At 54.6% G+C, this 12,150-nt stretch overlaps 1 protein-coding gene across 2 annotated transcripts in view; it reads right to left on the minus strand.

Moving 5' to 3' along the window:
* Nucleotides 1–5,309: 5,309 nt before the first annotated feature.
* Nucleotides 5,310–12,150, minus strand: part of PREX1 (phosphatidylinositol-3,4,5-trisphosphate dependent Rac exchange factor 1) — a 182,157-nt gene continuing 175,316 nt past the window's right edge. For both annotated transcript variants that reach the window (XM_080683357.1, XM_080683356.1), the window contains exons 34-40: nt 11,676–11,819; nt 11,460–11,574; nt 9,918–9,984; nt 9,118–9,290; nt 8,636–8,738; nt 8,314–8,381; nt 5,310–6,882 (exon numbers count right to left, since the gene is read on the minus strand). In XM_080683357.1, the coding sequence (XP_080539483.1) occupies nt 6,840–6,882; nt 8,314–8,381; nt 8,636–8,738; nt 9,118–9,290; nt 9,918–9,984; nt 11,460–11,574; nt 11,676–11,819 (713 nt within the window). In that variant the 3' untranslated portion in view covers nt 5,310–6,839. The remainder of the gene's footprint in view (nt 6,883–8,313; nt 8,382–8,635; nt 8,739–9,117; nt 9,291–9,917; nt 9,985–11,459; nt 11,575–11,675; nt 11,820–12,150) is intronic.

Below are 12,150 nucleotides of genomic sequence, written 5' to 3' on the forward strand. Positions count from 1 at the left end.
AACAGAAATATCATTACATGTCATCAGAATGCTACACATTTCCTAAAACACAATAAGAAAAGCACAGCATATTGTAGAAATAAAATGTTCCAATAGCACTTTCCCTCTGAAGAGTACTCTCAGCTTCTTTTTGAAAACACTCGAGTGGGCAGGCCCAGTGGGCGGGGAGCTAGGATTGCTCTGTTTTACAGATGAGAAAACTGTTTGCCCGTTGCTCAAAACTCACCAGCAGCCCTAAATGGTGTGGCTCCGTGGATAGAGCGTTGGCCTGCGGACTGAAAGGTCCCTGGTTCGATTCCAGTCAGGGGCATGTACCTTGGTTGCGGGCACATCCCCAGTAGGAGGCGTGCAGGAGGCGGCTGATCGATGTTTCTCTCTCATCGATGTTTCTGACTCTCTGTCCCTCTCCCTTCCTCTCTGTAAAAAAAAATCAATAAAATATATTTAAAAAAAAAAAACAACTCACCAGCAGCTTCCTGATTCTAGGCATGAACACCAAAGCCCACTGGTCACCTCTGGGCCCTGGGCCCTGCCCTCTCTAACGTCATATCCTCCCAGCACTCCCTCGCTGCTCAAGCTCAGCAGGCTTCTCACCGTGCCCCCAACTCACCAGGAGCGTTCTCACCTCTGGGCCTTCCACCTGCTCTCTCTTCTTCCTGGAACCAGCCATCTCCATGGTCTCTCCTTCGTAGGTCTCCACGCAAGGGTCTGCCCCAGAGAGGCCTTCCCTGGCCATTTAGTAAAAGAGCTCGCACATCTGTCTTTGTCCTCCCACCTGCTGCACTTACCTTATTGGCATTAATACCACCTGACATATCATGTATCCACGTGTTTATTGACTTTTTTTTGTCACCTTCCAGCAGAAAATAAACTCCACAAGCACTTCACTGATGTGACTTTGGCCCTAGAATGGGGCCTGGCTCCCAGAAGGCCTTCAATAAATATCTGTTAAATGATGCCAGTGAGGGCAAGAGGTGGGCCCAAGTGGGTTGTTGAGCCAGACCTAGAATCACATATGGGTTTCTTCTGCCACCCTCTTGTGTGTTGGAATGCTGGCTGCGGACACATCCTCAGGCCAGGGTGGGTCTCCTCAGGCCAGGGTGGCTTTGCATCGTCTGCTGTGCCCTGCTGCCAAATCAGACCCAGCCCCCAGTGACTCAGGCCCAGCCTGATGGAAGAACGTTCTTGCAGGGACATTCAGCTCCATCATGACTTTCTACAAGGGATCTGAGCCCTGGTGAGGGTGCCAGTGAGGGAGACAGATTGAGCAGAACGCGTACAGTGTCTGGGTCTGGGTCAGGGTCAGAACTGTCACAGCCGGTAAGATAAGAGCTACAACCGTGGACTCTGGAATCTGAAGATTAAACTAGCATGCACAACTCACCTGAGGAGATGGCTTTATATTGGTCAGAATCCTCCCTGCATGGTCACTCATTTGCTGATTCATCCCACTTAAGTCAACAGGTATTGATTGAGCACCTACTCCGCACAAGCCACTGGGCCAGAAACTGGGGCTACAGTTGTGAGCAAGGCAAGCCCGACCCTCCTGGCACATGCAGTCTGGAACATGTGCAAAGACCCTGAGGCAGCATCCACGACACGAAGGCAGCAAAGCACTCGTCCATTTTCCCGTGACAACCTGCGGTCCTTTCGTTAGCCAGGCGACCTCTTCCACCATCCCCTTCCTCTGCCCCCATGTCTGCCAAGTTCTGGGACCAAAGCCAGATTCTCCCATGCTGCGCCTGGGCACAGCCCCCAAAATCCAGAGGCCACTGTGCTTCCTTCCCCCTTTCTAAACGCAATGTTGCTACCACAGCTCTGGAACCGCATAAGGGACCAGTATTTCTGAGCTCTATGGCTGTGGGTAAGTTACTTAAACTATCTGTACGTTTCCTCCTCTGTAATGGGGCCTTAGCAGTACCTACCTTGAAGGGCTGGTCAGAGGATCACATGACATGAGGCCTTTAAGCCACCGGCAAACTATGCTCAACAACAGAGATTCTGAACGTTGCTATTAGTCCTTCAGGCAAGTCTGGGAGAGGTCAAGCCGGCCAGAGGATGAGGAGTGCTTTTTGAGGAATTGAGTTTTATGCCTCTTGTTATACGTGGGGGAACTGAGGCATAGAGAAGGGCAGGGCCCTGTGGGGATCACATAGCATGTCAGAGGACCCTGCTGCTTGGTCAGGTGCATCCTTACAGCCCTCTCCTGACCTCCCCCCACCCTCCAGGGTACTAGTACCCAGAGAGGGGCAGCAATCGGTCATGATTTCTGAAGAACCTCCCCCAAAAGCCCCAAAGCCCCCAGAGACTTACAATGCTCCCCAGTTGCTCTCAGAGGCCAGGCAGGACCTCCTGTTGCACAGCGCCACCTGGTGTCAGTGTTTCCCTGCTGGTCATGTTTCTGGGCGAGGTGGGGCTGTGTGCATCAGTAGTTGTGGGTATCTGGTCACCGCCCTCAAGCAAGTCACTTTACAAGAGGTTTTTTGTTTGTTTGTTTGTTTTTGTTTTTTTATATCTTTCTCATATATCCAACTGCAAGGGAAGAAGAATGAAAGAGAAGTAAAAAGGAAAGAATATAAAAATAGATTCTAGCTCACAGACATATGTTATGGGACCAAAAAAATAGGAAGGAAAGAAAATGGAGAGGGAAAGACAAAAATAATGAAGAAAGAGAAAGGACTAAAGAAAAATGAAAAAATAGAGAAAATATGCACGCCAAGTCAGGCCTAGCTCAGCCTGGAAGGGCAGGTGCCAAGGTCCATCATCAAGACGAACCCAGCCCCTGCCTCCAGGCTGTCTTTGTCCCAAATGTGGGCACCTGGGAGCCAGCGCTTGGGTAGGCAGGACCTGGGGCCAGGTAACCTCAACCCCTGAACACTACACAATCTCTGGCGCCACCTGCTGGGTGGACAAGGCACCACATTTATCCCCTGGAAGCTAAACTGTGGGCCCCAGAAACTGTTGGTCCCCAGCATCGCAGACAGGTGGGTGTAATCATCTCCTTTTCTCAGAAAAGGAAACTGAGGCTACTAGAGAGACGGGACTTGCTGAGGAATGGCCGCTCAGCAAGTACAGAATCCTGGCAGTTCAGGGGCAGGTGAGGGTCTGATTTCCAAGTCTTAGTCCAAGCCCTCACTTCCCTGAACAATCCAGCCCAGGCACAGAGTAATGTGGTTAGAGGTGCAAGCTCTGGCTACTAGACAGTGGAAGAAACTGAGGATCAGATAGATTCAGACACCTGGGCCCAGCTGTGGTCCTGGGAGAGTAGAGAACCGAAGGTCCGACCGAGAGACTCATCAACTGCAGAGTTTTGCCCACCTCTTGATGTTCCATTGGTCAGCACATTAACTCCTGGCCATGATGTCCTCCCTCAGCCAACATCATCATGGGGACTCTAGAGCTGAGGACCTGGACAGTCCCAAGGCCAGCTCTGGCCACACTTGCCTGGGCAGGGCCACCCAGAGTCAGGCGGGTCAGTACAGGGGCATGCTGGGTAGGTGAGGCTGTGGGGGACTGGAGAGCTGGCGCCTTGCCCAGAGGCCCTGGCAGTTGACACGTGCCAGGTGGGAATATGGGCCAGTGCAACCAGAGCTTCTGAGTTTTCAAGAAAAAACAAAACTCTGAATTTGGAAGTGAAATCTGCTGGTTCTTAAATGTGAATATCTGATTCAAAGTTATAAAGACACCATATCAGGAAAATAAAACACACAGCCATCAGTGTCCACATTTCAGCCCTTGGCCCGCCAGTTTGAGACCTCTTGTCTCCTGTAAAATGCCCTCCCAGCTCATGCTCCATGTTGTAACTGTGACAAAGGCCCTCTGGAGAGAAAGGCTTTTACCCCCACTTTGCAGAGGCATCTCTGTCTCTGAAAAGAGATGTGACTTGTTCAAGGCCACAGAGACCCCACTTCCAAGCTCCACACCAAAGCGCCCCTGTCCATCACTGTAGCAGAACGCACTTCCGCCTTGCAGGAGCCCACGGTACAGCACAGGGGGAAGTTACTGCTTCCTATAAAAGTGTCTGCCCAGGGTAGGCATCAAACATCGATGGAGGTGACAGCCCTTCCCTTAGAGTGATGTTTCTGGATCCAAAACTGACCTCAGATAATTCCAAATAATCGGTCTGTCACTGTGCTGAAATCCCACCAGGATTCACTCTCGCTGATTAAATATTGAGTCTTTGAAACCTGCCATTTGAAAGACACAAGGCTCTCTCTCTCTCTCTCTCTCTCTCTCTCTCTCTCTCTCTCTCTCTCCCTCTCTCTCTCTCTCTCTCTCTGGAAGAGACTACTATGGGCCTTGAGAGGATGCGCTCTGGGAAAGGCTAGTTTGGAAGGAAAAGAGATTAAAAAAGAACGGGCTCTAGTCTGAAATGGTAGGACTAGTGTGGGCATCATGGCTCAGAAGGGTCTCAAGGGTGGCCATAACCGTGTGGGTGCCTTTAAGAGGAGGGGGTCTTTCAGAGACGTTGGTGCTTCCCAACGTGTGGCAAAGGATGAAGAGAAAAAAAGGGAAGAGGTAAAAGGAAGGCAGGTGGCAAGGAGGTGGTGGAAAGGGAGGGAGAGAGAGGGAGACAGGCATAGGGCAGCCTAGCAAGTCTGCAGGTCAAATCCCACCAGGGAATGAGATTACCCCGGCTGGGCAGACGGACCCAGGGAGCTTCAAAAAGATGGCCCGGGCCCAGCAGGTGAGAACCAGCTCACAGCCTGGGACCTAGACAACAGGCTCAGGTATGCACAGTGTCTACTCCAGCGTGTGTTCTGATTGGTCTGCTTACAGCTGGCGTGGATTCTGATTGGCTGGGAACTAGTCTGACTGCATGTTGAGTGTTTGGACCACCATTCCAGCCCCAATCCCAGATCCCAGATCCCAGATCCAAATGGAATTGCAGGCTGGGGCAGAGGATGGACATACCCTGACCCCTGGGTACACGTAAGACCAGAAACTGGCACGACACCCAGGAGGAGGTGGGGGTTACCTGGGCAAATAGACACATTCCTCCAGCATCACCGTGAAAGGGGAGGTCAGAACCCAAAATAAAGGTGAAATACAACATACAGCCCGTTGTGGCCCACCTGAGGTGCAGACCTGCAGTGAGATCTCGGTAGTCTCACCACTCCTCTGCAAGGGAAATATATACTGTCCTCAATTTGCAGGAGGAAACTGAGGCTCAGAGGGATGGCATCGCTGACTAGGGGTCACTGGCTCTGTGTGGGTCTTGGAGGCCTCGGCTCATTCCAACGTGAGGCTGGCCACACCACCCCCATGCCACCAGGGTCGGCCCCAAAGGAACCACGGATCAAGATCTTTGTATTATAAATTGACTTTTAATAATAATAAAAAATCTATCATGAATTTAATGAGGAGAATCTGTACATTTTAAAGTAAACCAGTGCACGAGGCCTTGCCCTCAGGGACCCTCTCCGTTTCCCGCCAGGCAGGTCAGGTCCTCGTTTGTATCGCGTCACCAGTGCCCAGCAACAAGCCCGCCTCTGCAGTCTAATGCTCAGGAAGGGAACCCCCAGGGCTCAAGGGTCCCACATTCTGGGGGGCTTCGGGAAACCCACACCTGCTCTCACCACCAGCCAAGGGCAGAGCGACGCCCCTCTCCTCTGCCTCAGCTGTGACATTTCCCTGCTAGTGTACAGGAGCTCGAGGGGATGCACTGCGGAGGGGCCCTGGATGGGACTTGGCACCCAGAGGCAGAGAGGTTGTCTTCCTGCCTCCCTGGCTGGCTGAGAAGCCCCAAACGCCCTGCTCTGAGCTAGCATCAACAAAATAAGTTACAGAAGCTACCAGCCAGGGTTTCCTGTGTCCCTCTTACCTGCAGAACACACCTGCGTGGGACAGTATCTCAGGTGGGTGGTTCAGTTCCCTAGACCTGGCCCAGCCGCCTCTCGAACCCTTATAGCCAGTCATTCAAAGAGAGGAAAGTAATTCATTCTAATACTGACCAGCTAATGGGGAACCGGGGTGGGTGGGAAGAGGAACCACAGTTCATACCTGTAAGCAATACCCTAATATTTAAAAAGGTGCAATGTTTTTGAATTTTCAATAATTTAGTTTTTCTTTTTCTTTTTAGTACTGGGGAAAGTTGTCAATACTACCTTATGATGGTCCCGTTAGACAATACACCTTTCTTTGAAATTTAAAATGTCAAATACATAATCACACAACGTGGGGGGGGGGGGGAGTCTCAAAGTAAACCATAGAGATTTCACGCCACATAAATAAAAGTCAGAGCAGATCTTGCGCCCAGGGCTGACGGCTCCAGTTCCCATGGCGGTGCTGTCGGAAGCTGGTGCGGCTTTCGAGTGTCCTCTTGGTGACAGATGCTGCGCCCTGTCCCTCTGTCTTCCCGGCAGAGGCCCGCTTTTCCGAGTCCACTGAGCAGGTTAGTACAGGGGTGAGTCTGGAAGCTAAGGTGAGGAGGCGGAGACACGTGTCACCTGGAATGTGGACTTAGAAGGAAACCACGGTTTCAAAGTGCAGGTTGAGCCATCCTGACGGAGCCAAGGCTGCGGGCCTCCAACTGTGGTGCCCGTGACTTCTCCCGTGTCCCCGGGGCCCTGGCTGCACCCCTCAGCTCTGTGGGTCCCCAGCACCCCTTGGGTTTCCACAGAAGTGTGGAAACATGCGGGCCCAGGCCTATCAGCTTGCTCGTCCGAGAGTGGGGGCACGGCCTGTCCTTGCAGGAGGTGATGGAGAAGGCTGGGCAGGTCCTGGAGGGAGCAGGAGCAGAGGCCTCGGACGGGCTCTAGAGCAGGCCAGCATGACCCGCTGTGTCCTCCCAAATCCCAGCTCCAGACAACGCAGCCAAGCACCAAGCTTCTGGGCGTTCAGAGGTCTCCGTCCACCGGCGGCTGGCAGAGGCGGTAGAGCCTGGCGGGTGGAGGCGAAGAAGATGAGGAGGGGCCGGGGCAGGCTGGGGCCTATTATTCACATGACTTCAATCTTCACTTGAACAGGCAGTCCATGCCCAGAAAACAAAACTCAGTGGATGTTTTAAAAAACGCAGAGTGGAAAGTATTTATGCTGCCCCCACCTCCCCCCAGTGGTCTCCTCCTCTGCACAGGCAGTCTCCGCTCCCTCCAGACGCCCAAGGGCTTTACGAATAGCGCCGGCCTGCGTGTGTGGGTGTGGGGATGTTTACATGTGTGGGTGTGTACATTTCTTCACACTAATGTTGGCACACTAGTCACAGTGTTTAGCCCTTGAGTTTTTTCACTTAATATAATCTTGGGGGCCTCTCCCTGCAGGACACAGAAAGCTGCCTTGGTTTTCTGAACGTCTCCATCGGAAGGATACCGAGTTTCACTGTCAAGTAAGAAGGAGCCACTAATGGCTTCCAAGCAAAAGAGGCAGATCTGCTGTGGGGAGAACGGCTGCGGGGACACGGACAAGACAGCGAAGCAAAGCAGCACAGTGGTGAGGAGGCTGGCCCCCGGGCCTAGGCTGCCTGGGTTCAGAACCCCAGCTCTGCCGTTTACTAGCTGTGTGACCTCAGGCAAGATACTTAACCTCTCTGTGCCTCCGTGGCCCCCAACTGCCAACCGGGCATAATAACAGTACCTTGTCCACAGAGTTACTGTTGGAGTGTAGGAAAAGAGATTGCAGCGGTGCCTGGTGTGGGGTAAGTCAACAGATGAAAGCACTCAAAGGGAGTGAGGGTGAGAACCGTAAGGTCTGTGTGGGAGCTGCCGAATCACCAGCCTGTTTCCTGGCTTTGTCCATGTCCTGTGGTTACGTGAGAGCTGGGTGAAGGGCACCCTCTATACTACTTTTGTAACTTCCTGTGAGGCAAACTATTTCAAAACGAAGTGATTTAAAAATTGTGAGCAATATTGATAGCAAACTGGGCCGTGGGGATGGAGAGAGAAGATGGACTAATATGAGCTACTACTGGGAAAGGGGGCAGCACAGGGTACCATGAGCCCGGCTGAAATCAACGTGGAGAGATGATGGGGTCCTGAGGACAGGAAGCAGCTGATGGACTGAGGGCCTGAGGGTAGCAAGGAGGCAGAGCAAGGGCGGGAGCGGGGGTGGGGGTGGGGGGTAGATCCCAACAAATCCTTGCCCATGGCTCATTTTGGGGGCTTTGTGTCATCTTCCCAGACGCAGTAGGTGCTCCTCTGGAGAGTAAAAAACTTAGCATGCTTGTCACTTCCCAAAGTGGGGCCCCCATAAGTGAGAGGTAAAGCCCCATAGGACTACCCAGGGGTCTGCCTGGGGTGAGGCCAGGAGTTTGATGCCAGCCCAGATCCTGGTCTTCCCTGAGGAGAGGAGAGGGGGGAGGGAGGGACAGCCACTCACCGAGGTGCGCCCTGGGGCATCTGATCCTTGACCCGCAGGTTTTTGGCGAGAATCTCCACCCTGGGGCCCTGGGAAGAAATAAGTATGAGGCTGGGACCTGCCTCTGCATGGGAGTTCAAGTTCGGGACATTTGAGCAAGCATGTGTGTGGGTGCGGTGCAGAAAGGTGGGTAACAGGCCCAGAAACAGAAGTCCTGGACCCATTTTAGCTGGGGAGAAGGGCCATATGTGAGGCTGATGACCGACCAGCCCCCGATGGCCCCCTCATCCTGCTCTCAGCCCAAGGTGCCAGGACGCCCTGCAGCCTGGCAGGGCCGCCTCACCTGCTTCCGCATGATATCCGTGGCCTGCATGATGCACTTGGGTAGCAGCCCATGGCTCCGAGCCAGGATGGCCGCCTGCTCCAGGGAGACACTCAGAGTGCTCCTGCAGGGAGGGGAAAGGGGGGCGGCAGGTGAGACAGGCATTTCCTGCCCACCACGTGAGGCCTCTGAGAGCGCACACGCCAGGAACAGCCACCATCCGACTATCACCCGTCACAGCATGGCAGGCCCCTGGCCTCATATCCTCCTCTCCCCAGGAGAGCCCGTGCCTCCGGGCTGAGAACTGCCCCCATCCCCAGATAATGGACTCACTCCCTACCCCCAGGGGTCTCCTCTCCAAGAGGACCCCCCTCCAGCACACCACACAAGGCCAGCATTTGACTGCTTCTTTCTGCACCCCTCTGACCCAATAGTGTCACACAGCGGGCCCCTCCCACCCTGCCTTTGCTCTCTGATCCTCCCAGGGCCAGCTCCGAGCTCACCTCTGCATGCCCGTGCCGCACATGGCGATCTGGCAAGCCCCCAGGCGGTAGCAGAGCTCAGAGGAGATGGGGATGAGGCTAGCACCCAGGCTCCCAGCAGCACCAGGTTTGGGGTGGACGAAGGACTTCATGAGACGACAGAGCTCATCCAGGGCATTGATGGGACGAATCAGCTGTGAGGTACACACACACATCCGGACGGTCTGAGGAGGCCCCCACCCGGCCTTCCACCCCATCTACTCCCTCCAGTCCAGCTCAGTTACTGCAGCGTCCTCCCAGCTCCCCTCACTGGGGGTTACAGCCCAATTAACCTTCCCCGCCCCCTGCTCAAGGGCCATCTGTGGCTCCCCACTGCCCCACAAGCTGGCATTCAGTGCTCACGATGTATTTCAGGCCTAACCTTCAAATCTCATTCTCTTCACCTGCCCAGGTGTGCCCCCAACTAAGCCTGAATGAAGTGCCCTCTCCCAACTCTCAACCAGCTCAAGCTGCACCTCCCCAGGAAGAGCCTTCCGCCTGCCCCAGCTCTCAACTGCACTGTGGAGGCATACTAGTAAAAGGGTGGTTTGCCAGTTCTTCCTGTGTCGTCTTAATATCCTGCCAGCGAAACTACAGACCCCCGAAGGGCCATGGCCACCACTTCTCTTGGGACCCCCAGGCTCACAATCCTGAGGCCAGTACCCCCTAAGCCGCTTCAACCCTGAGGCCTGCCTGAGGCTGGGACATGGGTGACAGGCCTGGAGCGCATGCCCTCGGAAAGCCTCCCGAGCCCTGCCCACACAACCCCGCAGGGGACGCACCTGGTCTATCTTCACCGCCGTGGTGCTGGCATCTGTGGGCAGGTTAGACCGTTCCAGGTAAAATGCCCTGGGAGAGACAGATATGGGCTTGCGGGGGGGTCGCCATGCCCCATCCACGCAGCCCCCACCCACTGCCGCCACAGCCCCTCTGCCCGCCCACAACGCTCAGAAAGAAACCACTGAGAGCACCTTGCACAGTTCTCCACGCCCACAGTCACCCGTTCCTGCAACAGCCTGAGGCGGGGAGCACGAGGGGCCTGCCAGGCACCCCTCAAATGCCACCTCTCCCTGATGGCCCATCCTGATCAGCTGGTCAACACCTGACACCCCTCTCTCTCTCTAACCCCTTGTCCTGAGTATCTGTCCTCTGAATACTCTCACCACTTAACACGTGGCATCGCTCTCTTCACTGGTTTATTGCCATCGCCCCCTCGGAAGCAGGACTCAGTCTTTTTCTGGGAAGGGCCAGACAGTCAATATTTTGGGCTGTGTGGACCAGTCTCTATCAAAACCCTACTCAGCCTGGCCACTGTAGCACAAGAACAGCCGAAGACATCCATACGTAAATGAGCGTGACTGTGTGCTAATAAAACTTTATTGACAAAACAGGGGATGAGCCAGACAACTGCTGCTCTAGAATCTATGCTCCATGAAGAAGAGGCTTAATGGGCCACTGCTGACTCCCGAGCCAGCACCTAGAACAGAGCCTGGCCCACATGTGCTGAACGAAGGAAGGAATAAATGAAGGATCAGAGATGTAATATTTTAAATATTCAACAGCAGCATGGAGCAGATTGATGGCATCGATCAATCCAAAGAGATGCCAGTTTTAATAACAAAACTGGGTGTTTTCCCTGAAAGCATCAGCTTCCATTTCCAAATAGTAAAGCCAACCCCCAAAATAGTAAAGCCCTTCCAACCCCCAAAATAGGAAAGCCCTTACCCAGCCCCTGATACTTGGTCTGCTGATCTTCAGCCTCCTCTCCACGGAGGGAGAAGGTGAGAAGAAGGAAGGGCCGGGGTGCGGGTGGTGGTAGCGGAAGCTGCTTCCCTGGGTGTGAGGCTTCCTCTGAGAATGAGGCCGCTGCTCCCTCCACTTCTCTCAGGGGGTCTCCTCTGAGCTGGGCCAAGGCCCTGGGGCCGCACCCCTCACTCACAGGCTCAACAATCCCATCCAGCTCCTACCCCCACATGAAATGAAACAGGCGCTCCTCTGGGTCGCAAGGACCTGCTTGGAAGCCACACAGACCCAGGACCAAGCTCAGTTCAGCCACCATCTAGCTCTGTGGCCGTGGGCAAGCTGGGTCCGCACTCTGGGCTTCCGTTTCCTCGTCTATAAAGTGGTTTAGAACGACCAACCGTGACTGTTGTGAGAACCTGATGAGCATGTGTAGGCAGAGGGCCTGGCACACAGTCGGTGCTCAGGAAAAGGCACTTTGCCCACTCCCATGCTGGGGGCCTGTCTGGTGCCCTATATTCTAATGCCCAGTTCCCACAGCAGTGTCTAGATTCCTGTCCCCAACGTGTGCCCCGGGCAGATACCTGAGTTTGCGGTAATACTGCTGAACCTTCTCCAGGGACTGGGTGTTGATCTCCTGTTGCAAGTCTTCCGCCACCTGGCTGCCTGGAGGAGGAGGCCCCTCTGGGTTCTCCAGGGCTGTGAAGGAAGAAGAGGGAGGGCAAGTGGTGGGGTCCCGGTGTGCTCTGAGCCTTGGGTGTCTGTCCCCTGTGGGTCCCACTCAGCACCCCACTGCTCACCTTTCGTGAAGAGCACAGTGTGCAGCCTCAGGCTACCCCCGCTCTCCAGGCGGGAGGGCAGCTTGGAGAAGTGGTAGCTGTCGAGGTAGAAGATGACCTTCAGCGCCTGCCGGCTGCCCTCAATGTGGTAGAAGACATTGGTGTCTGTGGGAGGACATGGTGGGGCGGGGCAGGTGACCACCCAGGCCCAGGGGAGCCCTGCCCACCTTTGTTAGGGCAGCTTCAGACCTTCCTGCAGACCTGTCCTGTTCTCCCCACCCCAGAGGGGTAGCCTCAGACCCCCTTGCTTCCCAGCCTCAAGGTAGCACCTGGGTCATGCAGATCCCCAGTGGCATACTGGCATCTCCCTAGTCTCCCCACCCCAGAGGGGTAGCCTCAGAACTCCATGCCTCCTACCTTCAGGGTGGCGTCCTGGGTCGCCCTGTCTGCCCTCAGACCTCCCTGCCCTCCCATCCTCTAGGGGTAGCCTCAGACA

This window comes from Plecotus auritus, assembly GCF_963455305.1.
Source record: "Plecotus auritus genome assembly, chromosome: 8".
Classification (NCBI taxonomy): Eukaryota; Metazoa; Chordata; class Mammalia; order Chiroptera; family Vespertilionidae; genus Plecotus; species Plecotus auritus.